General features: G+C 38.9%; 1 protein-coding gene across 1 annotated transcript; it reads right to left on the bottom strand.

Moving 5' to 3' along the window:
• Window positions 1-8,517: 8,517 nt before the first annotated feature.
• lrrn3b (leucine rich repeat neuronal 3b) lies at window positions 8,518-11,909 on the bottom strand. The gene has a single exon (XM_088347454.1). The coding sequence runs from the start codon at window positions 11,789-11,791 to the stop codon at window positions 9,662-9,664; it is 2,130 nt and encodes a 709-aa protein (XP_088203580.1). The 5' UTR covers window positions 11,792-11,909; the 3' UTR covers window positions 8,518-9,661.
• Window positions 11,910-25,606: the final 13,697 nt, after the last annotated feature.

The raw sequence follows: 25,606 nt of genomic DNA, 5'->3' as shown, positions 1-25,606 counted from the left end.
GTAGACACACACTAGTTTTATCCTGTGTCTCAAGTGATGGATTTGAGGCTTGTAATAAAAATCAGAATCTTGCATTGCATTTCCAAATGTAGAAGTGGCAGTAAAACATTCCCAAATCCTCATGTAAGGGAATAAGTTCTGGGGGAAAAAAAGCCAATTCAAACTAACCAAATGTTCAACATGTCAACTGCCATATTTGGTGGCAAAGCCCACGTTGACACCCGTTGGCACTGGCACTTGCAATCTGTTCAAGTAGCTGAACACGCAATTCAGCAGCCTGGGTTGGGTAATGAGACCCAGCATGCAAATGGGAGTGTTTTGTTCGTCAACATCCCACGACAAAAAACGGAAACCCAGTGTTTCGCTAATCAATATTTGATTTTGTCAATGTGCAAAAATACTATACCTTTCTTAGTTTGGTATGGAAAGCCTATGAGTGACCTCACCCAGGAAAAACAACCTGGAATATAAGCTGCTGGTACGGAGTCACAGGCGAGAACATTCTGCCATATAGCATCACAGTGCGGTATGCAGGGAGAACCTGACAGAAAGTTATCAACACATCCCAAAAAAATCATGATTTTCTTTCTGCCCAGTCTGGAGGACATTGCCATCAACCATTGTTGGTACGTTGAATGAAAATTGTAATTATTTACAGTTTCTAGTGATTTCATTTAAAAACTAACTTAGTTACCCTCAAGATTAGTGACATGAAAAAGTGTTACTCCAAAAGTAACTATAGTAACACATTATCTTATGCATATATATATATATATATACTGGACTGTCTCAGAAAATTAGAATATTGTGATAAAGTTCTTTATTTTCTGTAATGCAATTAAAAAAACAAAAATGTCATACATTCTGGATTCATTACACATCAACTGAACTATTTCAAGCCTTTTATTATTTGAATATTGCTGAATTTGGCTTACAGCTTATGAAAACTCAAAAATCCTATCTCAAAATATTAGAATATCATGAAAAAGTATACAAGTAGGCTATTCAACTAATCACCTGAATCATCTAATTAACTCGAAACACCTTGCGAGGGTTTCCTGAGCCTTAAAAACACTCAGCTTGGTTCAGTAAACTAAATCACAAGTATGGGGAAGACTGCTGTCCAGAGGACCATCATTGATACCCTCCATCAGGAGGGTAAGACACAAAAGGAAAATTCTCAAAGAGCAGGCTGTTCATAGAGTGCAGTTTCAAAGCATATCCACAAAAAGTCTGTTGGAAGGGAAAAATGTGGCCGGAAACGCTGCACAACCAAGAGAGATGACCGCAGCCTTAACAAAATTGTGACGAAGAGCCGCTTCCAGAATTTGGGGGAGCTTCAAAGACAGTGGGCTGAAGCTGGAGTCCAGGTATCAAAAGCCACAGTTCACAGACGTGTCCGGGAAATGGGCTACAATAGCCGTATTCCCATGGTCAAGCCACTTCTGAACTCAAGACAACGGAAGAAGCGTCTGACTTGGGCTATGAAGAAGAAGCACTGGACAGTTGCAGAGTGGTCCAAAGTCCTCTTTTCAGACGAAAGCAAGTTTTGAATTTCATTTGGGAGTCAAGGCGCCAGAGTCTGGAGAAAGGCTGGAGAGGAGCAAAATCCAAGTTGCTTGAAATCCAGTGTGAAGTTCCCACAGTCAGCAATGGTTTGGGGAGCCATGTCAGCTGCTGGTGTTGGTCCACTGTGTTTCATCAAGTCCAGAGTAAATGCAACTGTGTACCAAGAGATTTTAGAGCACTACATGCTTCCATCTGCTGAAAAGCTCTATGGAGATGAGGATTTCATTTTCCAGCATGATCTGGCACCTGCCCACAGTGCCAAAACCACCAGTAACTGGTGCACTGACCATGGCATCACTGTCCTTGATTGGCCTGCTAATTCCCCCGACCTGAACCCCATCGAGAATTTGTGGGGTATAGTTAAGAAGAAGATGAAAGACACCAGACCTACAAATGCAAATGAGCTGAAGGCCGCTATCGAAGCATCCTGGGCATCAATAACACCTCAGCAATGCCACAGGCTGATTGCCTCCATGCCACGCCGGATTGATGCAGTAATGCGTGCAAAAGGATTCCCAACCAAGTACTGAGTGCATCAATGGACATTTTCAAATGTTTGATTTAGTTTTGCTGTTATAAAATTATTTTTTTACTTGGTCTGAGGAAGTATTCTAATATTTTGAGATAGGATTTTTGAGTTTTTTTCAGCTGTAAGCCAAAATCAGCAATATTCAAATAATAAAAGGCTTGAAATAGTTCAGTTGATGTGTAATGAATCCAGAATGTATGACATTTTTGTTTTTTTAATTGCATTACAGTAAATAAAGAACTTTATCACAATATTCTAATTTTCTGAGACAGTCCAGTATATATATATATATATATATATATATATATATATATATATATATATATATATATATATATATATATATATATATATATATATATATATATATATATATGCATAGAAGCGAACCCCCTAACTTTTTGGAATAAGCAATGCAATAAACTTGGTCGAAAAAGTGTACACTAACTTGTAGAAAAAGTAAACCTTTTATATTTCTTAGCTTCTTAATCTTAAGAGTGGGCAAACTAACACATATCCGGTCCAAGATGTTTTTTTCCCTTTTTTATCCATTCATGGTGTAGTCCAAAAATAATTTTACATTTAAAATACCACAATTCAGTTGACAATTATGTGCTTGCATTGATTTTAGGTTGGTTCGTTGCTATTGTATAAGCCACAAACACCCGACCTCCTGATTTGTGTATTATGTTTTCCAGTCGTAAAATTTGGCTTGGATGCGAGTATATATGCTGGGGAGTATATCCCCATGGTGAAAATTCAATGTCCTCATACTTTGTGCTTTAGACGGCGCCACCATCACTATATTCAGTTGCACTTTGTGAGTAAATATTAACACTTTGTCAGAGGAACAGGGACTACTACAACATGAGTGATGTAGAATTATTTTGCAGTCAGCTTAAGCTGTTCTACATTTATCAAGAATTGGACTAACACAGTAACACACCATGTAGTAACGATAATAGTTATTAAATGTACTAATCATACAGTACAATACTGAATACCAGGAATCGTAATTGCTTTTCAGGAACGCGTCCCTTTGTAAGTCCCAACACTGCCAACAACATTAAAGACTCCTTTCATCCTGGCCATCACCTCTTTGACCTGCTGCCCTCAGGCAGATGTCGCTGTATTCTACCATGTAACTGAAAATGAGTGCTACAAAGTGAAAATAAGAGCACAAACTACGAAGACTCAAGGTGACCGACCCGTACCATTTTTTATCTATTCTTTTTATCTATCTATCTATCTATCTATCTATCTATCTATCTATCTATCTATCTATCTATCTATCTATCTATCTATCTATCTATCTATCTATCTATCTATCTATCTATCTATCTATCTATCTATCTATCTATCTATCTATCTATCTATCTATCTATCTATCTGTCTATCTATCTATCTATCTATCTATCTCTCTCTCTCTTTGTCTCCATCTTTTCTCTCTCTCTCTGGGATGTACCGGGAGGCTAGAGACCTGCAATAAATCCCAAGTTCATGCAACCAGAAAAAAATTCCAGATGGTCGCTCATACACACATATATATATATATATATATATATATATATATATATATATATATATATATATATATATATATATATGTGTGTGTGTGTGTACATATACCGGAGCTATATCCCCCTAATGGAAGGTGGCTGGAGTCAAGAACACATCCACATTTTTGACTCTTTCTGGGAAATTGATATAGAGGAGGGGAATCCCAGCCTCCTCATTCAACCCAACCTATGTGTTGCAACATCTCGTTGGGAGTCATTGGGTGAACAAACCCCCCAATCCCAACCCCTACTGCCGAACGCCAAGCTGGGAGGCAATGGGGGCCAATGTTGTAAGTCCTAAGTATGACCCGGCTAAGGCTCCAATCAGCAGCCTCCCAGTATCGGGGCGGGCACCCTACACCCCAGGCCATAATATTAATCTGGTATAATAGATAATATTAATCAACTATAATCAGCCAAGTACAAGGTAAACATAAAGTCACATCGATATTAGCCTTGGAGCAGATTTGTCTTTAAAACCAACAAGGTGATTTGTGCCGTTCAAAATAACTGCATCCTTTTCTCATCATGGCAGCGGATTAAAACGGTGACTGCTCTCTGCTTCTTTTCATGTGGAATTGAAGTCAAATCCAGAGGGATTTTTTTTTGCTCCTTAATATAGGTTGCTACGACTGTAAAGAAGGAAAAGAGGGAAAACAACCGGCAATTTCGAGGAATGCGCATGTGTGAAGACGGGTGTGAAATTGAGAGCGACAAGAGGGTAAATGACATTCAGTTGACATCCGGTTTGCTTATGTAAACACACACTAGCCGCTGAAGGTTTTTTATTGTCCGTTTGAAACAATAGTTTAATGTCACTGTAGATGTTTTGGTCGTTTGCTACGTCCAATGACATAAAGGTATAGACATGGATAGGACTCGGGTGAGGCAAATAAATGAACCTAGATCTTATTCATCATTCGATTGGCAGGGAAAGAAACCAATGTTTGAATTAAGCATAGAAAAAAACATATTATTGTCTTGTAAAGGAAGTCTATGTGCTGCTCCTATTGAATAAAATCATCAACATATAGATATTAGACATTATATATAAAAATGTATTTATGCGTCTCTGGGGATAAAAAGTTCATGCAACCAGAAAAAAATTCCAGATGGTTTGCTGTTAACTTGCTAATACAGTAGAACCTCGGTTTTCAAACGCCTCCCAGTTCGAACAAATCAGATTCCGACCAAAAATTTCAAGAAATTCTTGCTTCGCTTTTCGTTCAAAAAATCGGAGTTGGAACGCCGGTACGCTAGGGGCGATGCTGAGCGGCTTACGAGTGTAGATTGTCCCCACCCCTCGTGAAGAACTGTTGTCACGTGAGCGCGCACTTCTTTTTGCTTTCGTTTTTTATATAGGTGAACGGAGTGTTTTAACCCCTAATTATGCCTCGGAAGAAGGTCGGTGCAAGCAGCAAAGTTGCTACAGGTGAAAAAAGAAAATTAGTGCGTACAACTATTGCATTTAAGAAAAAAAAATAATAGCCAAATCTGAAGGAGGTGTGCGAGTGTCTGATCTTGCTAGGGAATACAGCATGGCTAAATCTACGATCAGTACGAATTTATTTTTATTTTTTTTTTGAAGGGGCGTCGTTACTTCGCAGATTTTCACTTTTTGCACGTGGTTTTGGTCCCCATTAACCGGGTCTGAAAATAATAAAAAAAAAAAAATATATATATATATATATATATATATATATATATATATATATATTTAAAAAACATTTTTTTTTTTTAGGGGCGTCGCTACTTCGCAGATTTTCACTTTTCGCGGGCGGTTTTGGTCCCCATTAACCGGGTCTAAAAAAATAATAATTAAAAAAAGGTGCGCCACTACTTCGCAGATTTTCACATATCGCGGGTGGTTTTGGTCCCCATTAACCGCGATAACCGAGGTCCCACTGTATGTTGCAGGGTAATTTATGATTTTTAGTTGGGAGATTTTATGATGAACGATTTTTGAGTAAAAGGTCTCATCTCAATTTTCGGGTCGTTATGGTTGCTAGCCAGATGTGTGCTGATATTTTATGATTACAACATCTTTGTAATTTAAAAATAACTAATCTTCTTTTCGGTTGTTTATTGCAGGTCTCTAGCCTCCCGGTTCATTCCATGACTTAAGCTCCACATGTTTATGTCCGCAATACCCTTCAACACTCATCAAGGAAGAATTTCCGTAAAGTTCATCTGGATGGAGGAAGATATCCACACAAAGGTAAACTATTTTAGGTGCTGAACATGTTCACAATTCTAAAGGATGGTTGCCTGTAAATTCCCTTGATAATCAATAAACGTGTTTTGACGTTTTTTTTAAATGGTGAGTAGAACTCAATGAGGCAAAACCCAGCGATTTATCCAGATACAATTCTAAAGGAGTGGCAACGTTGCCTGGAATTGCCCTCGATCATCAATAAAAGTCTTGACCAGTGTTCCCTCTAAGCTGCGCACGTGCGCAATTGCGCAATGCTCGCACATTCTCAGCGCACAAGAAAATCTAGCCAGCGCACAAAAATGAGGGCTCAAAATTACTAATTAAGAAGCGACTTAAGTCAAAGTTACAGTGCATGAAGGTAAAAATACACGGGTTCCCCTGACGTTGTGTCCTAAATGCGGTATTTTGAAGTCGAGTCGAAGTAGAACGAAGTTGAGTAAAGTTAGTAGAGAACCGGCTTCTCCAGCTCGGCTCACTAAAAGGAACCGTCTCTTTCGGGTCCTAAACGGATCTTCAGGTTGTTTTTGTTTCTTTAATGCCAACATGACCAAATATTATGTAAAATTGTGCACAACATGACTTAAAGGAAGGGGGGAATAGAACAAAAAATGAAAAATTAGTGAAAAGCTGAGAAAAAAGAAACAAAAGGAAGAGAAAAAAGAAGGAACATTTTTGAAAAAAAGCCAGAAAAAATAAATAAAAGAAATGTAGGAAAAAAGTAAATAGAGAACAAAAAGAAAAAAGTAACAAAAAGTAGAAAAAACACAGAAAAAAAAAGAAAAAGTGTGTGTTGCATTCAGATAATTTCCAATTATATCAAGTGAATCTTGTTGCCAACATTGTACTTCCACTAAAAAATGTGATTAAGTACAGTTCTGTATCTTACAACCGACTAAATAAGCCCCCAAAAATGTTAATATTATGCGACAAAATATATCAGGAAATAAAAAGAAATGGATATCTTTTGAAAGAATTGTAAGAACAAACGACGTTTGTAGGCCATAGAACCTTTGCAATAGTACATGAGTCAATTCATTCAAAAGAGAAAAATAATTTTGCATTGCCGGAAACTCAGCAAAATGTAACTTGATGTCAAGTTTTGGACATGTTTGATAATTAATTATCTTGCCACACTTGGGATTATGGTTGCTCACTGTTGTTTCAAGCGTTGCTCACCGACTTTGCGTGAACGCTCAGACCCGTGGAAAATTAGAGGGAACATTGGTCTTGACGGTGTTTAAAATGGTTAGTACAACTCTTATATGAGGCAAAAAACAGTAATTCATCCAGATACTATTCTGAAAGGTTAAAAGCCTAATCCGGATGCCCCCAATCATCAATGAACATGGGATGTTGACGTTTCATATGACTACTACAAAGCTTTTTGAGGCAAAGACTAGCAGTTTATCCAGATAAAAATCTGTAAGATTGATAGTATTGCCCAAAATAGCCTTCAATCCTCATTAACATGTGAGATAGTGTTTCAAATTGTTCGTTACAACCTTTTTTATGAGGCAACGACTAGCGATTTATCCAGATTACCATCTGAAAGATGGAGGGCATTTCCCCGATATTGCCCTCAAATAACATAGAACGTGTGTTGACAGCATTTCAAATGGTAAGTACAACTCTTCTTTGAGGCAAAGACCAGCGATTCATCCAAAAAATTTTGTCAAAAAATATATGTGAACCCCTGACCAATCCAGCCTAAATATCATAGAAAAACGAACGCAGTCGTACAGTGCGCACATTACACAAAATGGCGTCACGATCTCATAACCCCTGGTATTGCCATTGTTAAACTACGGCATCCCTTTGCAAAACCTGACAGCCAATGTCCTATACAAAGCTCTTTCTGCCTTTAACAGCCAGACGGCCTCCAAACGTCTCCGTCCTTCGGCACCCAGTACCCCTGTTTGATAAATCTCGCATGTCACTTGCCTCCTGACAACCATTTATCATGCTTGACTTTCTCGTACGAAGTATTCCGTCCGCCGGATAATTCAGTGGGCCCAATAAAATGACAGTCCTGGGTGGAGCTATTGAATAGCCTCCATCGCAGCGATAAACCACCACCCCACCCCCTTTTTGGTTATTAGGATTAATAGGGTTAGAGCGCCCCAAAGAAGTGAGGAAATGAGTTGATATATATTTAATAGTACAGTGATACCTCGGTAGTCGACCATAATCTGTTTGGATCAGTGTTCAACCACTGAATACAAAGTCATGGTATTTTGTTTTATAAGTTCCCATGCAAGTCCTATGCATTCTAAAATACACAAAATATTAATAAACTATACAAAAAAAAAAAGAAATGATCATAAAAGCTGTAACTAAACTACACTAATAATGTAGTTGAGTAGATAATAAAGATTGATCTTGAAATGATACTACCCGGCCGGTCAAAAATAACAAAGATGGCGGCTCAAATCAGTTTACTATTTTTTGTTAGAAAACAAAAATTACTCACATTTTTGGCCAAGTACAGATTTGTTCGAATAGGAAATCGTTCGAGTACTGAGGTATCACTCTATACCCAAATACACCACTTTAATGCAATATTTTTCTGACTGTTTACATCTTTAAACTGGCAGAAACAGCTTTGAAGCACATCAATCGAAAGAAGAGCAAACATTGGCAAGGTGTAAAAGAAACAATGACATTTATTTTATTTATTTTTTATCGCAGCACTTGTCTCAATAAGTCCGTTGTGCCTGGCGATCACATATAGAACAGTTAGAATATAAAAATGGCTTTAAACTTTACACCCAAAGCAACAACGAAATAGTTTTAAAATAGGTTTGCTAAAAATACGAACAGGGTATTTCTTCACGTCAAACCGGAGAGTAGCTTGTGATTTTGCGAGGATTACATGTTTATTTTTTTGTGTTTTTTTTTTTTTTTTATGCAACAGACATATTCCCTTCAATTATTCACCTTTCAATCAAATGTAGTTATTTTTCCTTTTTTTAGGCACTTACCAAGGTACACCAAATTATCCTTTTTTCCCCAGATGAAGCAAAGTGGCCGCCTCAGCTTTGTACTTGTTGTAGTCCATCCATCCATCCTCCGTAAACGAAAGAACTACACAGCATTTCTCAACACTGTAGCAGAATCCCATTAAGCTTAATGCGACATTGTAATCAAACATAGCCAGCCGCCTGCTTTCATTTAAAGCCAATTATTTAAATTGCTGCGATACAGAGGATTTGGTGGCAACGATGAACATAAGAGAATATATAACAATATTTCCATGAAAAAAAGAAATTAACAATTCCTTTTAAATAGAAAATAGGGTAGCGGGGGGTACGTTTCATCAAAAGGCTTGACACCAGAGTTCACTGTTATTTGTCTAGTCTACTAAACAACCTTCCCCAGCGTAGACAGCTGTTATTACTGTATCGCTAACTCGTCTATGGATGTTGGACAAAGCACAGACGGTATTGCTTGGGACCACAAGAACATTTCCACAACTCAGGACAAATTGAACAGTCAGTAACAAGAGAGCTGACCCTCATTTTTGTCGTCTGATCCTGACTTTGTTCCCGGGCGCCGGCAAGACTTTAAACGGGGCTTTTGGCAAGGTTATTAAACCCCGCCCCGACAGTCATTTGCACACGATCAACCGGGGTTGGAGAGAAGTTATTTGGAGCTGACGCTGTTCCATCTTAGTACAGTAGTAGTCTTGCCAGAGTATGTGATCGAGGGCTCAGCAACCTTGAGCCACAGTTTTCCAACCTTCAAAGTCCAATCAGTTATTTTTATGTTTTATTTTCATTGTCTTTGTTTTTACAAGGCATTGTCAGACACATTTACGGCTGTAGCTTTCACTTCCACACCGCTCGGCAGCACCCTAGCTGAAAAGCGAAGCTTGCCAAAGAGAGGAGGGCGCCCTTCGAAGGCATCCGCCGGTGACAGCAGTGCCTTGGAGTCGCATTTGCTTAAATCCCCGTTAAGTTGGTGGATCCTCAGAGACGCATAAATAAGCAGACAGCCCAATGAAATCCCAGCCAGAAGCACACCAAAGGATGTGATTAGCGCCGCGTCCCATTTTTCTGTGTCCCTGGCCGCCAGCTCTAATCCCTTGGTGGTGACATTGACGCATTTGATGTCGCGCTTGTGGTGAAGGCCGTGAACGTCCACACACACGACGTACCGAGTGGCGGGGGTCAGACGGGTGAGGTTGTATATTTGGACGTCAGAGGGCACCCTGGTTGAGAACGAAGCCGCGGGATGATGGGTGTTTGGCAGGGTGTGCCACTTGATGCTGGGGGCTAGAGTGCCCGGACTCGCTCGCCACCAAATCAGGATTGCATTTGTCCCCACTGATTTCACTTTTATATCAAGAGAACTGGTCGCCGGCTGGGGGAAATATCCATTCACCTCCACCGAAACCGATTTTAGGTCAGCTCCGACGAGGTTGTGGGCAACGCATGTGTAAGGACCAGCTTCTTTTTCAGTGATGTCGTAGATGTCGAAGGTCCCCTCTGGATGCATGTAGAATTTCTCGGACACCGTGTTAGGCATGACTTTATTCCCGGACGGGGTGATCCAGTAGATCTCCGGCTCTGGTTCAGCAAATGCCCGGCAGTGAAGCGACACGGAGCTTCCGCCGCGTACTTTGAGAATGCCAGGCATGCTTTCCGGAGATATGAGCGGCAGGCAAATCTCCATCATCTCCCTGAAGTGTACCTGCCGGACCCTCTGGCCCTCGTACTCAGGCGGCTCTACGCAGTACAGAGAGTCTGGCTCCATGAAACGGATGTTGGTCTTGTTCATGTTCATCCAGCGCACCACGCAGTCGCAGCGAATGGGGTTGCTGTGCATGCTGACCTCTCTGAGGTTAGGCAGCGACTCCACGGTGATTCTGTGAAGGGCACTGAGCGCGTTGCTGTTGAGCATTAGCGTCTCCAGCCGAGGCAGTTTGTAGAAAGCGTTAGGGTGAATGTAAGAGAGCTTAGGGTTGTTGGTGGCTTCTATTTTGGTCAACTCTGGCAAATTATTGAGGGCGAAGCTGTCGATGGAAACGAGCTCCGGCATGCTGTTAATTCCGAGCTCTTTTAAGTGGAGCATGTCCACAAAATCTCCTCGCTGAATTCTTCCAATTGGGTTTTTATTCAGATCCAGAAACTTTAGGTTTTTGGCATTTTTCAGGGCAGAATGCGGCACCTCCGGGAAGGTGTTATCATAGAAGGAGATGCTCTCTAAGTTATCCAGGCCGGCCAAAGCATTGTCGTGGAGGTGAGACAGGTTCATCCTAGTGAGGACCAGACTGCGAAGGCTTCCGAGAGGTTTGAAATTCATTTCATGAAGAGAAAGTACTGGGTTCTCCCCGATCATCAGAATCTCCAGGTTTGGCATAGGTTGGAACCACTCGCTGTCAATTACTTTAAGCATGTTTGAATTGAGGTGAAGCCTGAGCAGCTTGCTGAGACCTTGGAAAGCCCTTTTGGAAATGAAGGAAATCAGGTTGTGGTTCAGATAGAGCTCTTGGAGATTCGCCACCTCCACCAAACACTGGTCGGGCAGCTCTTGAATTCTGTTTTCCTCCATGTGTAAGGACAGAAGCTGAGGCAGGATCCCGAGATGAATGTCGGTCATGGACGAGACGTTGTTTTGCGATAAATCAATCTCTGTTATGTTGGCCAGGTAGTCCAAGGGTTTGTCTATTTTTGCAACATTATTTGTTTGCAGCAAAAGAACTTGCGTGCCTACGGGTAGTTTATCAGGCAGCTGAAATAGTCCCAAATCGTTACAGTCAACAGTCTGTGCTTCCATGTATGCAGAACTGGGGGAGAACCAAGGTCTGTTTTCACATACACAGAGTTTTGGGCAGTCTGGCCTTTTGTCAGAGGCCACGACAATAGAGGCCACGGCCAAACTGACGAAAAGCCATTCCCCGAACGACACGTCCTTCATATTGGTCCTCGGTCGGAAATTGGTCCACGTAAATTATGTATTCTCGGCTATTCAGTGCTGATGAATAATTTGTTGCATCTGTTGAGGTGAATGACTCACCAGCCCTGCCACCACCACATTCCACTCCCAACAGGCTCACTTTGTTGTTGTTGTTGTTGTTACCTTCCTGTGCAATTGCCCTTGGAGGCAACTACTAATCACTCAAAGTCAGGGTGCAGGGCCAAGACTGCAGTCAGGTAGACCAGAGGAATCAAAAGGGACACATTCACAGGCATCCATAAAACCGCTCCTTCTCTTTAGCAAGACGGATGTCCTCGCTGATTGGCGTCCACTGCCTGGTCCATTCAAACCTATAACAGACAAACAAGCCATGAATCACAGTGGCCATTCCTTCGTAACATGTAACAGCAACGCATTTGAACATGTTGACATTTATTATAGGCCGAGTGATTGATGTCGACATTTATTCACTTTCACTTCACACACAGCTGTGGTTTTAAAAAAGCTTGACCTTGCAGGCATAAGCACTTTCAAAATGGCATTTATTCTGATGCTTTTTTATTACTGGTTAAAACGCAAGCTTTGCTAGGATTCCACATTGGCAGACGTCCTGTAGCTTGAGTATCAGCCACATGGCATTTGCCTTCAGATCCTCAGAAAATGTCGGTCACCATAGCAACAAGTCCACAGGCAGCCAATGAAACGGCGAGCTTGACCCAGGTGTCGTTTTTAAGAGGTCGTTTCGAAGACACAAACAATCGGCGTTGGCTAATGAGCCGGATTCACCTTGCTACAATCAAGATTTATTTTACAAGAACAGGGTAAAACAATAACCTGTGCACATGTGCAGGCGCTTGACTTTTAGAGCAGTAGCAGAATAAAAATACATTTCCTTCCGATTAAATCAATTATATAAAATAGCATGGTCACATCATGATGTTCTGCAATAAGCTTGAATTTTTACCTTGACATTTATAAATGCACTCGCTGCAAAACCTAAATGAAATAAACTAACATTTACAGTTTGGATCATATAATATTGTGACATGGCAGATAGTATATATTTTTACTCACTTTAAATTAAAAGTAATTATAAACACTTTTGTTTTTTGGGGTTTCCTTTGTTAATTCATTTTATCATTGATTCTTTAATTCTATTCAAATAAGTTTTATTTTTGAGATTTATTTGAAAAGTAACTTTCATTCAAACAATGAAATATAAGTTAGTACACAATGTCAATTTTAACAATGTGATAAACTACTTTGATTGATTATTATATGCAGTAAAGTTAAAATGTTTGGCATCTAAAAAAGTCAAATATTTATTTTGCTTTTTTTTATTAAGAAAGACATATGAGTAAAATGTTCTGATGTTTTTTTTTTAATTTTGTTTATATTTCTAATTTTACATTTTGAAATGTTTTTGTTGTGAATAGTTCAATTTTAGGGCAACACGGCAGCGTAGTGGTTTGTGGCACGTGTGGGCGGCACAGTTCTAAGGTCATGAGATCGAACCTTCCTGTGTGGAGTTTGCATGTTCTCCCTGTGCTTACCTGGGTTTCCTCCGGGCACTCCGGTTTCCTCCCACATTCCAAAAGCATGCATGTCAGGTTAATTGGCCGGTCCAAATTGTCCCTAGGTGTGAATGAATTGTCTGCCTCTGTTTGGCTGCGACTGGCTGGCAACCGGTTTAGGGTTTCCCCTGCCCACCGCCCGAAGACAGCTGGGATGGGCTCTAGCACCCTTCCGACCCTACTGAGGATAAGCGGTGGATGGATGGATAGTTCAATTTTGGGATTCTGGTATTTTTCAAAATTAAGAATTTTTGTTTATTTTACAAATATTTAGTTTTTTTCGATTTTGGTGCAAATATTTCTTAAAGGTAGAGTGCATAATTTGAAGAGTCCTTAAAAAAGTTTAAAATTCATTATTTTCTTAATTAAGTATGTGTTAACAATGCCCAACTAGGTTCAAAGAGAATCTATATAAAATTGTTCCACCTACAGTATATGCTTTTATTCTACTTTTAACCTCGACGTTCCGGCCAGTATGTGCATTGAGGGAAGGATTGGAGAGAGAAGAGAGATTTTACGTGTGTGCTGGCGGTTTTCCTTTATTCTTTGATGGTCGTGGTGAAAGTAAGAAAATGTTTCAAATACAATAAATGCCAAACCAAACCCCAAAGCGATGAAAAGGGTAAAGTTTATTTGAGCGCATCTAAGAATTCCACATACTTGCACATGCAACAAAATGAGCTGCACCACCTTTAAAACAATTGTGCAGTATGTGTCTGCTGCCACTGATACATTTCTTTGTTTTGGAGATTATTTTTTTCATTTTATAAAAAAAATAAATATAATGTAAATTTATTAATGTGCACAATAATCTTTAAAATCTCACCTTAATCTTCAGAACAAGAAACACAATTCATACATGATGTTAAAATTAGGAAATTATTCTTAAAATAAATCATTTTTTTCTCGTTTTGCTGGAATAGAAATAGATGTATATTGGATTAATTAGTCAAATAAGAAACAAATATTTAAAATGAGCTAAATATATGTTCTACTGCTATATTGTATTTTGTATTGAATATATATATATATATATATATATATATATATATATATATATATATATATATATATATATATATATATATATATATATGAGTACACAATATACACTGCAATTATATTATAAAATAATTTCATGATCATCATCAAAATGTGGAACAAAAAATTGTTACTTGGAAATAAATGATTGTAAATATTTGAGTTAAAGTTACAAATGAATTTTTTGCAGCACTGTCAAGGGGGGCACTGTGTAATATTTCCCACTAGTGCTTTATTGTGAAGTAGAAAACGATAATGAGTGCTACAAAGCACAAGGAAGGCTACAAACTACAGTGACTCTAAGTGACCAAACTGCACCATTTGTTCTTCTCTTTTTTGCCCAGCCTTTTCGTTTTTGGGCAGCACCCGTAGAAGCAAGATACAAACTAATTTCTCTACCCACGTGTATTTAATAAAAACAGACTTGTATGATAGTTTAAGTATTTTTGCCTTTTATTCAAATCAATATAGATTTAGTTGATGAAAGTCTTAGGACGCACTCAATGCACAATGTCCCTTTATGAAAACCTTAGCAGTCAACAACAGTGAACAAGTTAATAAAGAGATATATTTCGATGGCGCTTGTGATATTTTCAGACCCGGCGAGAGCCACAAAATGAGGATGAAGCGAGACGACGGCTGGAAATGCGAGAACAAGAAAAGAGAAATGGTTTCATTTCATCACGGTCGCCGTTTCCACCTCACTGGCCACCAGGGAGATGCAAGAAATAAAATACAGAATGTCGCATTTATATAAATAAATACCTTTGAAACGTTGCAGAAATTCTACGGATTGCATCGCTGGCCGGGCCACTACAAAGGCTCATTTCTCAACCGGCATCGACCGAGTCGAGACTGACTGAGAAGCGAGAGGGATGCTAATGCGGAGCAGGCCGATGTGTTTCCCGAAAGCAAAGCGGCGTTTTAAAGGTACAGTGTTCCCTCGCTGAATCACGGTTTGCTTTTTGCGATCCGATACTTTGTGGGTTTGGACTGAGTTTTTTGTCAATGAAACTGACGAATTGTGGATTGTGTTCTGCACAAGACAGCAGACAGGAAATGCTATCACAGGAAAACAGTGTGCGTGGTTGTGTGTGTGTGTGTGTGTGTGTGTGTGTCTTTGATTTTATTTGATGATCTTTAGTTTTTTTTTACCAGTCGGTAAGGACGTCATTCCGAGGTAAGCTTGACCCTTGGAGGTTTTTATGTATGGTTTTCTTCCAGGGGGTTCCGCCTCCCAGTAACTCCAATTACCGGTTTTAAAATGCAATCCCAAATTCTAAAGCACGCAAAATGTGAGGAAATAGTAGATGTTTTTTTGCATAAAATCTCTCTCTTTCTCTCTCTCTCTCTCTCTCTCTCTCTCTCTCTCTCTCTCTCTCTCTCTCTCTCTCTCTCTCTCTCTCTCTCTCTCTCTCTCTGTATATATATATATATATATATATATATATATATATATATATATATATATATATATATATATATATACTTATCAGTAGTATTCCATTAATTTTCTGAGATATGAGACAGAGTGTCTTGTCTTTCTTATCTGTGCTGTGACCTCATCAGAGGAACACCAGCACCCTATCAAGTCAGTCGCCATATTGTTTAACGTGTTAATTTGTCAAAGAGGTTACAAGTCTTTTAATTTAAGTTTTGGTAGTTATGGTGGAGAACGGATAGGTTTTGTGTCACAGGTCGATGCAGTAATGTTTCAACAAAGGGCAAGGTGCTAGAAAAGCTAACTGGCAAAAACACGCAGAGATTTACCAACTGGCGGCTAACCAGGACCAACAAACAAAAGGCAGCCGCAAACTTGGCAACAACGAAGAGGAGCAACGGTTACTGCGGCAAACGCAAAGCCATCCAGGAATAGGCCACAGGACACTGAAAAATGGTGCTAACGTCGGGGTAACCAATCAAAAAACATGTGTTGAGCAGCTGGGCTAACCAGGAACAGACAACAAAAAGTGGTGATGGCTACGGAATTAAACACAAAGCCTGTCGAGAATAAACTGAGGGACATAGCAAAATAGGCACTAAAGCGAGGCTAGCAGGTCAAAATACACACGGCGAGCACCCAGGCTAACCGGGAACCAACAACGAAAAGCAGTAATGGCGATGAATGGGAAGCTGGCCGGGAATAAACCGAAGGAAACGGCAAAACCGGCGCCAACACCAGAGTAGGCGGCCAAACAAAACCACAGTGGCAGACAATGTGTGCCAACCGGATCAAACAAAACAGGAAAGCCTTCGGCAGCCCCAATGTTAACAGGGAGCTAACCTGACAAGATGACACTAACTGCAAAAAACATAAACGAAAAGCCACGATCGCCTACCTCCTGTCAGATATGAGCGGTATGCAATCGCTGTTCACTACATTTGCTGTATATTTTAAAGCTGGCTTACATGTTGTATTGATAGTAATTGCCATTTTAAAAGTGTTGTGTACCTTCAAATTATGTCACAGGTTTAGCAGGGGTGGGCAAAGTTCCGCTCGCGGCCACATGCAGCCCGGCAGGCTTTTTTAACCGACCTGTCAGATGAAAATGGTCAAAATATAATGACAACATATATTAGAGCAAATAAAGTACCACGTGTTTTTTTGTGTCAACTGTCAAAATACTCCTTCAGAAATATTACAACAGAAATACCACACAAATACAACAAATAACCTACTATGGAAGTAGTACAACAATAGTACCGCAGAAAAATACTACAAAAACAAAACTACAGTACATTACAAAATTACGAGCATAATTACTACAAAAATCTGACTGTTGAAATACTAAAACAATACTAAAGTCAAGTCAAGTCAAGTCATGTTTATTTGTGACGCCCTTAATCACAAAGAGTCTCAAAGGGCTGCACAGACCACAGATTATTGTAAACCACAGACTATTATGACACCATCCCCAGAGCTAAGACTTACATGGGGGCAAATAATACACAGATATTGTATACAAGGAATATAGGTTATTCATATGCTATAGAACAGAAGTGTGTTTTAAGTTTAGATTTAAACATTTCCACTGAGGTTGCATATTGAATCTCAGGGGGATGTCTTTTTGGATTATTGGGATCACTAGTAGACCAGCAAATTTAAATCCAAAAGATATGAGGGAGCAAGTCCATGCATGATTTTATGAAATGCAATAATACTATCAAACTACATTTCCAAATAAGTGTTTAAAACAGGGACCTAATATATTATTGTGCTTCAATTGTGAGCACAAACAAATTTAATGAAACTATTTCATTCTAAAAAAATATAACATGTAGATGTCTGCATGTATGTTTGTTCATAATGACAGATTGGGTAGGTCTCCAGTACCGAGCCTTTGCCCACATCTTTTAACCCAATACGGCCCGTGATTGCAAATATTTGACGACTAGAGGAGCTGGATCGGTCAACTTTGAGACCCCCGGCACGTGGAATGTTTTGCAACACATTTGCATAATTGTGGGGAGAAACACTACACGCCCTGAGCCTAGTTGAAGGGAAAAAAATCTGTTTGGGAAAACCTTTAAAGAGATCAGCATGACAGAACATGCTAATACAACGACCTGAGTTTCACCGTAGAAGTCGACCGATCCCGACTCAGGACACGCCAGGCACTGGGACCAATGCTCACTTGCGTTTTGTGACTGTCTGAAAAGGAATCGTTAGGCTTTTTTGTTTACCGCTCTGCATTATCTTGCCTGCATCGATTAAATGTAGGCTGGGATTAGAATGGCTTAACTAACAATTTACAAGATAGGGTGTCTAACAAACACCGTCCCTTGGCAATAAACGGGAATACGTTTCTTTGAATAAATGACAACGTTTCTGGATTGGGACATGATAAACAGTGTAGGGTTTGATTGTGGATTCTCAATGTTGTTGTCACCTATAATTAGTATTGATGGGATTTCTTACTAAAAAGAGAAATCTCTTTCGCCTCCCAAACGACTCTTCAGGTTCTTTTTGGTGTTTTAATCCACCTAGACCAATTGTTATGTAACATTATGCAGGAAATTACTTTAACAAGGGGGAAAAATACATGAAAAAAGGAATAAAGAGAAAATAAAGGGAAAAAAGCAAGACAAAGCTCGGGAGAAAAGTAGATAAAGGACAGTGTTTATGGGGTCCCTTGAACAGTATATTAACAATAATAACATAAAATTATGCACTAAATAAATGACTGTATTTATTCGTGCATATAGTGTACTTGTGTATAATGCATAATTCGAAATCGGTATAAAATTTTAATTTGTTTTTTTCTCACCTGAGACTCAGCATTTTAAGTGACAAACGTTGTTGAATATGTGCAACAATGATTAAAATCATTTGTTGGCAGTGTAAACTATAACCACAAAACCAAAACACATGTTAAAATGTACCGACCCTAATGAGGATAAGCGGTACGGCTAATGAGATGAGATGAGATGTTAAAATTTATTTTTTTAATGTCCTTTACACCCGATTCATCATCCAATACCAAAGAGTTGTTTTCTTCGCTGAGCTTTTTTTGTGTCAATCGGGACAAGTTTCTAAACATTTCATTCTCAAGCATTCATCTCTGGTACCATGAATGAAAACAGTGTGAGAATAATAATGCCTTTTCGTGTGTTGTCTGTATCTCTAGTGGTTTAATGGATAGGATACAGCGCTCTCCCTGCCAGTACCCATGTTCGATTACAATTGCATTCATGTTGAATATACATCCAAATATATTTGGATTATATTCAGATAAATATGTGAATAATAAAAAAAAGAGGTATATTTTTCTACAAAATTATACTGGCATTTATTTTTTTAACAATCAAACTTTTAATACTCTGCAGCCTTAAAGTTAAGCATCCCAGTATCTCTAGAAAACATATAAATCAAAAATATGTACATGTAAATGCAAAAGCGGTTAAACATTGAAAAGCAAGAATGAACTATAAATTTTTCCTCAAAATATTTAATTGTGAAACCCTTGAAAAACACAGGAAACATAAGTTCGAATATTGAAAGACATACAAAAAAAGAGATAAAATCTAAAAAAAATAAACTTTGATATACACAACAAATTTAAAGTCAGGAACACAGAAAAAATGCATATTGAATAATAAAATGAGGAAAAAAAGCAGATTGAAGGCAACCAGATCTTGACTGGTGGTTAGCCGACATGCGTAGTCCACTTCCAGGAACCGGCTCAAAGAGCTGTTGCGTTCGCAAACAACATACCACTACTGTAATTACTACGCGATATCCTGGTTTCTACTGCAATATCCTGGCTGTGTATGGTTTTTAATAGTATAGGTGAATATTTTATATTGTTCTATGTTTGTATTGTTTATTTTGCCAACTGGACCGCAACCCTGATTCTGATTATTTAGGAACTGTTTATTTGTACTAAGTGAACTAGTTGTGGATTCCACAAAACCGCATTCACTACTAAATTTAGCCAAGGTGTAGGCAGACCACCCTCACCCAGCAGTTGTCAACTGATCGTCACTCACTGGCACTTTTCATTTGAAATGCAGGTCCAGATTTGGATTCTGGCCAAAAACAAGGGTTTTATATGAATTTTGAGAGCCGAGAGAACTTTTACAATGTTGAACGTGAAAGTCTTTGTAACATCATCGTAAGCTGATCGTTATCAGCTGAAATTCTTGAAACCACTTGACACACATTTGGATTTGACATTTGCACAAGAGCCTGTGGAGTTCCTTTACAGGTCAGTCAGAGATGTTCAGTCATGGAGCTAACAGAAGCTCCCAGGTGTCAAAAAAAGAACAGGACTGGATTTGCTCAAGCGGCACGCCTATGAGCCCCTGCCGTATTTGTGTTCTTTGTTGTTTTTCTCCAAAATGTTAGCCAGACAAGATTTGTATTGCATGATTGGATTCTTTGACATATCGGCCCCATTTAGGGATCATTTGCGCTCACTTTCACTGTTCTGCCGGCTTTAATCGTGATAAACCTGCATTTGGATGACTTCTCATAACAGTTCAAGGTGAAAATGTTTTTTCAACCAGTTCTTGGCAGCGCCTCACACTTACTTTCCCACAGGGGGCACACGTTCATTACAATGTGAGGCTGTTCTGGACAGTAATGGCGCAAATACAGTTTGATTGGAGGCCGGTGAGATATGACCACTTTATATTAACGAGTGTTCACACCAGGGGCACATAGCGCTGATCCGAGGGGGCTCTGTGGCACTAATTCAGACCTGCCGCCTGACTCAAGACGGCCATGTCGCCCCACGACCGGGCAGAACTGTTTGTTTTATGCTGTTTATTGAAAAGGGGAATAAATCTTCCCTCTGGCTTCATGGGGCTTGGATGGGATTTAGTGGAGCAGGGACATAAAGATGATTGCTTTGCCTCAGGTTGAGGATTCGTCTGTGCCCCATATGGTTACAAGGTGACCTACAGTTCATATATAAAAAAAAAATATCATAACAATAATTATAATATATTATAGATAGGCAGAGTGGGAGAGTTAAAGAAATCGATAGAAACAAAGAGAAAGAGAGATACAGAAGAAGGAGGAATATAGAAAGGGAGAGACAGATAGAGAAACATGCATATAGCGACATAGAGATAGGGAGAGAATGAAATAGAGAAACCGAAACGGATAAATATAGATAAAAAGAGACATAGATAGAGATAGGGAAAGAGATATTTCGGGAGAAAGGAATATACTCGGAAGAAATGGACAAAGAAAGGGATAAAGAGACAGGGTCAAAAAGATTGACAGATGGGGAGAGACAGAGTCGAAGATATACAGTCACAAAAGTGAGTAAACCCCTCATATTTCTGCAGATTTCCTTATAATGTTTAACAGAACATCACTGAAGTAACAACGCTTTGGCACAATGATGCTGTGACGCATGTGTGGCGGGAACCAGATGAAGAGTAAAAACATGTTTGCGCCGTGCCTTAAGTCAAGCATGGTGTTAGAAATGTCCTTCTTTGGGGCTGCATGAGCGTAACTGGAGTTGGGGAGTTGCATTTCATTAAGGGAAACACAAACTGAAGTTTGTGCTGTGAAAAAAACAGGTACGGGACAGAGATGGAGTAACAGAAAAACAAAAAAACGGAGAGGAAGAGATAGAGATTTAGAGATGGAGAGACAAAACAAAAGGCAGATACAGATGGGAAATACTAAAATAGATAGAGGAACACAGATATGCGGGGATAGGGATTGACAGAGATAGAGAGACAAAGATAAAGAGAGACGGAGATAAATATATAGACAAAGACGAGGGGATAGAGAGTTGATCAAACCTAATCTTTCCCTCAAGTGCACTGACCTCCAAAAAGCACAGATCAAGGGACAGTGCAATGTCGCCCAAGACACAAGCGAGAGATGTCCTTAATCAAAAACAAAATTTACTTCTGAAATGCTCTTCCATGAGCAGTTTATGGGAACTTGCATAACAGCCTCAGCCATAGCAGTTTTAATGTGTGGGAGAACGCATGAATATGAATTTGCCGCAAAGTGCTTTCTGTCTCGAGGAGACCGCGGGTGCACTTTATCACTGCGGTCAATTTTAATTTCATGTGTCAAAGCGACGTGTTACATAAGTGTCAGGGAACGTATTCTGACGTGGGTAGCATTTCTGTAGAGAGCGCCAAGCCGTCTTTGAATTTCTCTTTGTTTTCTGCTAGCTAGCTGAAATATTTCAAGAGCTTATTAGTGATGTCCACATTTTATTTTGCCTTTAACACCAATATTGCGGCGAAGATCATTGTCCCATAGCAATATTATTCGATCGGATAACAGAAAGGTTTTTTCCCTAACTAAATAGGACATCAAGTTTGACTTTCGATAATTCTGGTTCCTCAAATTAATTAACGTTAGCATTAAAAACCTGAATTTTAGTCCTGCTCGACAACAACAACAACAAAAGTTCAGAAACAAAATTCGGATTACGTAGACAAGGGGTCTCCAAATTTTGAAGCTAAGCCCTACTTTATTGTTACTGATGAGCAGGAAATGCTACAAGTTTGATATGCAATGATAAAATAACAACGTGTCATGTTAGTACTGTATTGTTACAATGTGACTATTATGTTATTACCGAGTTTTAAATATAAGAAGTAGCGTTAAACGTTTTAATAAGCTTTATAGGCTTATTCAACAACTAAAACATCTGCCTTGTGAGGGATTTACACGTATAAATCAAAGGCTGATTTTAGAAATAATTATTTAAGAATTTATCCTGTATTTAAAGATAAAGATCAAGTCAATGAATTTTCATGCCAGTCAAATACCGTATTTTCCGCACTATATGGCGCACCATGTTATAAGGCGCACCTTCAATGAATGATATATTTTAAAACTTATGCCATACATAAGACGCACCCCATTATAAGGCGCTATAAGTGCATGCTGGTTTAAGATCAGGTAATTGTGCAATTTTGTAATTGAAATCCTGTGCAGTCCTTCGAGACATTTTTGGGATTAAGGGCTATTTACGGTAAATAAATGTGACGACTTGACAACAGTAGAGAATGTAGTTACGTTATGCAACCTCTAGATGTTGCCACGCTCAAGGGAATGTCAACAAAACATTCAAAAAGGTCTAACTTTATTAACAAACAAGCTTTCCACAACTCCATTCACTCCCAAAATAAATAAACAGCCGTTTTATTATTTTCTCTGAGGTAAAGCATTTTCGTGACACATCTTTAACATCTTTGAACAACATCGACATATCATTTTATTTTTTGTCCATTTAGTCAACACGCAAAGAAAAAAACGTCTGATACTGTTATTTTAAATGAAACGTTAGTGCAATCGCAATAAAGTGACACTCGTAATGTGCAAAAACAACGAGTGCAAAGCAATAACATAATAACTGTAAAATGTAAAACGTAAACACACAAAAGAAAAACAAAGATCACTCTATAAGCTCCTCATCGACGAATCCCTCGAATTCTTCTTCTGCTGTGTTCGAATTGACCATATCTCAGTGAATGGGCCATCCAACACGTCCGGTGTTTTTGTGCCAGCGCTGTTGCCTTCATACGTATAGTTATCGTACTGACACTTCTGCTTGCCGCTCTTTGTTGAACAACCCACTGTTCAAGTGTCTCCTCTAACTCTGGCCATCTTGCTTTATTGCCACGGAAACTTTGTTGAGTTTTCCTTACTTGGCGGAGCTTATCTTCATCCTTTCTCCACTTCCGTACCATCGATTCATTTAAGTTTAACTCTCTCGCTGCCGCTCTATTGCCGTGTTGTGCTGCGTGACTGATCGCTTTGAGTTTAAACTCGGCGTTGTACGCGTGTCTCTTAACAGGAGCCATTTTTTATACAAATGCACGTATGAAAGAGAATCTCGCTCTCTCTCTCTCTCTCTCTCTCTCGCTCTCGCTCTCTCTCAAACGTGACATTCTGAATAATTCTGCGTTTGTTTAAGGTAAATTGTGCTTTACATCTTCACCAGTCATAACCCTGGATTCAGACAAATACTGTATTTGTTGAATATGAATTAAGCAGTTTAATGGGGTAGCCATTTTGCCACTTAGTAAACAAATACAACACGAGCCCCGGCAACTACCAATCGTTTAATATTTCCCAGTATGCACAGCGCGAAAAATGGAGTCGGCGGCTGTTTCTCGTAGTTGCGAGACCTTGCGAATTTAATATTGAGCCATATATAAGGCGATCTGTGTTATAAGGCGCATGGTCAGCTTTTGAAAAAAAACAAGACTTTTAGGTGCGCCTTATAGTGCGGAAAATACGGTATATTAAAAAAATCACAACCACACTGGTGAGCTGTTTTCCGAACTGAACCACAGGCTACTTAGCTGATCTTAGGGGACCAAAAGGCTATCTATCGCAAGTGCCTTGTGGTGACCCCTTATGTAGACTCTATATCAGGGGTCGTCAACATTTTTCAAGGCGGAGAGCTACTTTTTTGTTACTGATTAGCGCAAAAGGGCTAAATGATGTGTTATTAGTCTGTTGTTTAATATGTTATTGCTATGTTATTACCAGGTTATAACTGTTAGAGATTAATTAGGCTCCACCTAACAATGCCAGTTAGAAATCAAATGTCCTAGAAAACATCAGTTACTCATGATAGATTTTCAGACAAAGTCCACGGGCTACTCAGGTGGTCTTAGAGAGGCTAACTCATGAATGAATTGATTCAATTTGAGCACCACTATATGATATCCCGACTGTGATACTAGATTCAGGCTGATATCGGACAGATATCAATATCGAATTAGTAATTGGGAAGTGGGAAACCCCTAGATATCATGTTTGGATCCAGCACTCAGTTTGGGATGGAAGAAAAATCTCTGGCGCAATAATCTTAAAATTTCAGTGGTGAGGATGGAAATTTTTTACAAGAGAAACCATTTCAGAAATGTTTAACAATAGTCACAAAACAGATATCAGTTTTACCTGTACCTGTACACAAAATCTAAAAACAATCCCAATGGTAAGTTATTCAATAATTGTTTTGGGGTTTTTTCCGAGATCCTCAATATTAAAACTTAAACTTTACCAAAGTTTACTAGAATCAAGAAAGCGGACATAGTTAACCGTGTTAACAGCAGGTCCCAGACCTATTACAGATGTCAGGCATTGTCTTACTTCTACCAGCTAAAATTAAACAACTGTGATGTCAAAACAAGTCTGCTGAAATATTTTCAGTGCTACAAAAAAGCTATCAATTATATGTAGTTTACATCACTAGCTTATAGAAAAGTATGAAATATTTATTTTCTATAAGAACAAGGAAAATCGAGAAAGAAAAAAAAAAGAAATCAAACATTGCTTGATTTGTATTGACAATGTTTTTGATGGTGCATTCATGCTATCTACTGGATACATGCTGTAACATCAGCTTTGAGGTACGGTCGCTTTTTGTCTGAAAACACCTTTTGACTTAAAAATTATATATAAAATAAAGGGGCTCACCAGACGGCTTTTAGAACAACTTGAAATTTCTTGAGACTTGGGTTCTCTCCTGTTCTATTTGCATAATCCATTATTGTCTACTCACCTTTTTTCGAGTGTCTATTAAACTATAGACTTAACAGTTGTGTGCAGTTATATTTTGTGATAACTATATGTATTAAAATTAGCATAATTAAATGCTACTAGAAAACATTTACAATCTGAAAATTCTCTTTAACCATTCTGAAATAGGATTTTCACTGTTTGGCAGCACTGTAATACCAGAATGTTAAATAAGCAAAC

The sequence above is a fragment of the Urocampus carinirostris genome, chromosome 11 (genome assembly GCF_059441175.1).
Source record: "Urocampus carinirostris isolate Australia breed hairy pipefish chromosome 11, RoL_Ucar_1.0, whole genome shotgun sequence".
Lineage (NCBI taxonomy): Eukaryota > Metazoa > Chordata > Actinopteri > Syngnathiformes > Syngnathidae > Urocampus > Urocampus carinirostris.
This window is presented reverse-complemented; position numbering and strand designations above follow the sequence as displayed.

Excerpts from the sequence above, each read along its gene's own strand:
- lrrn3b (XM_088347454.1), bottom strand. The coding sequence starts at position 11,791 with ATGAAGGACGTGTCGTTCGGGGAATGGCTTTTCGTCAGTTTGGCCGTG.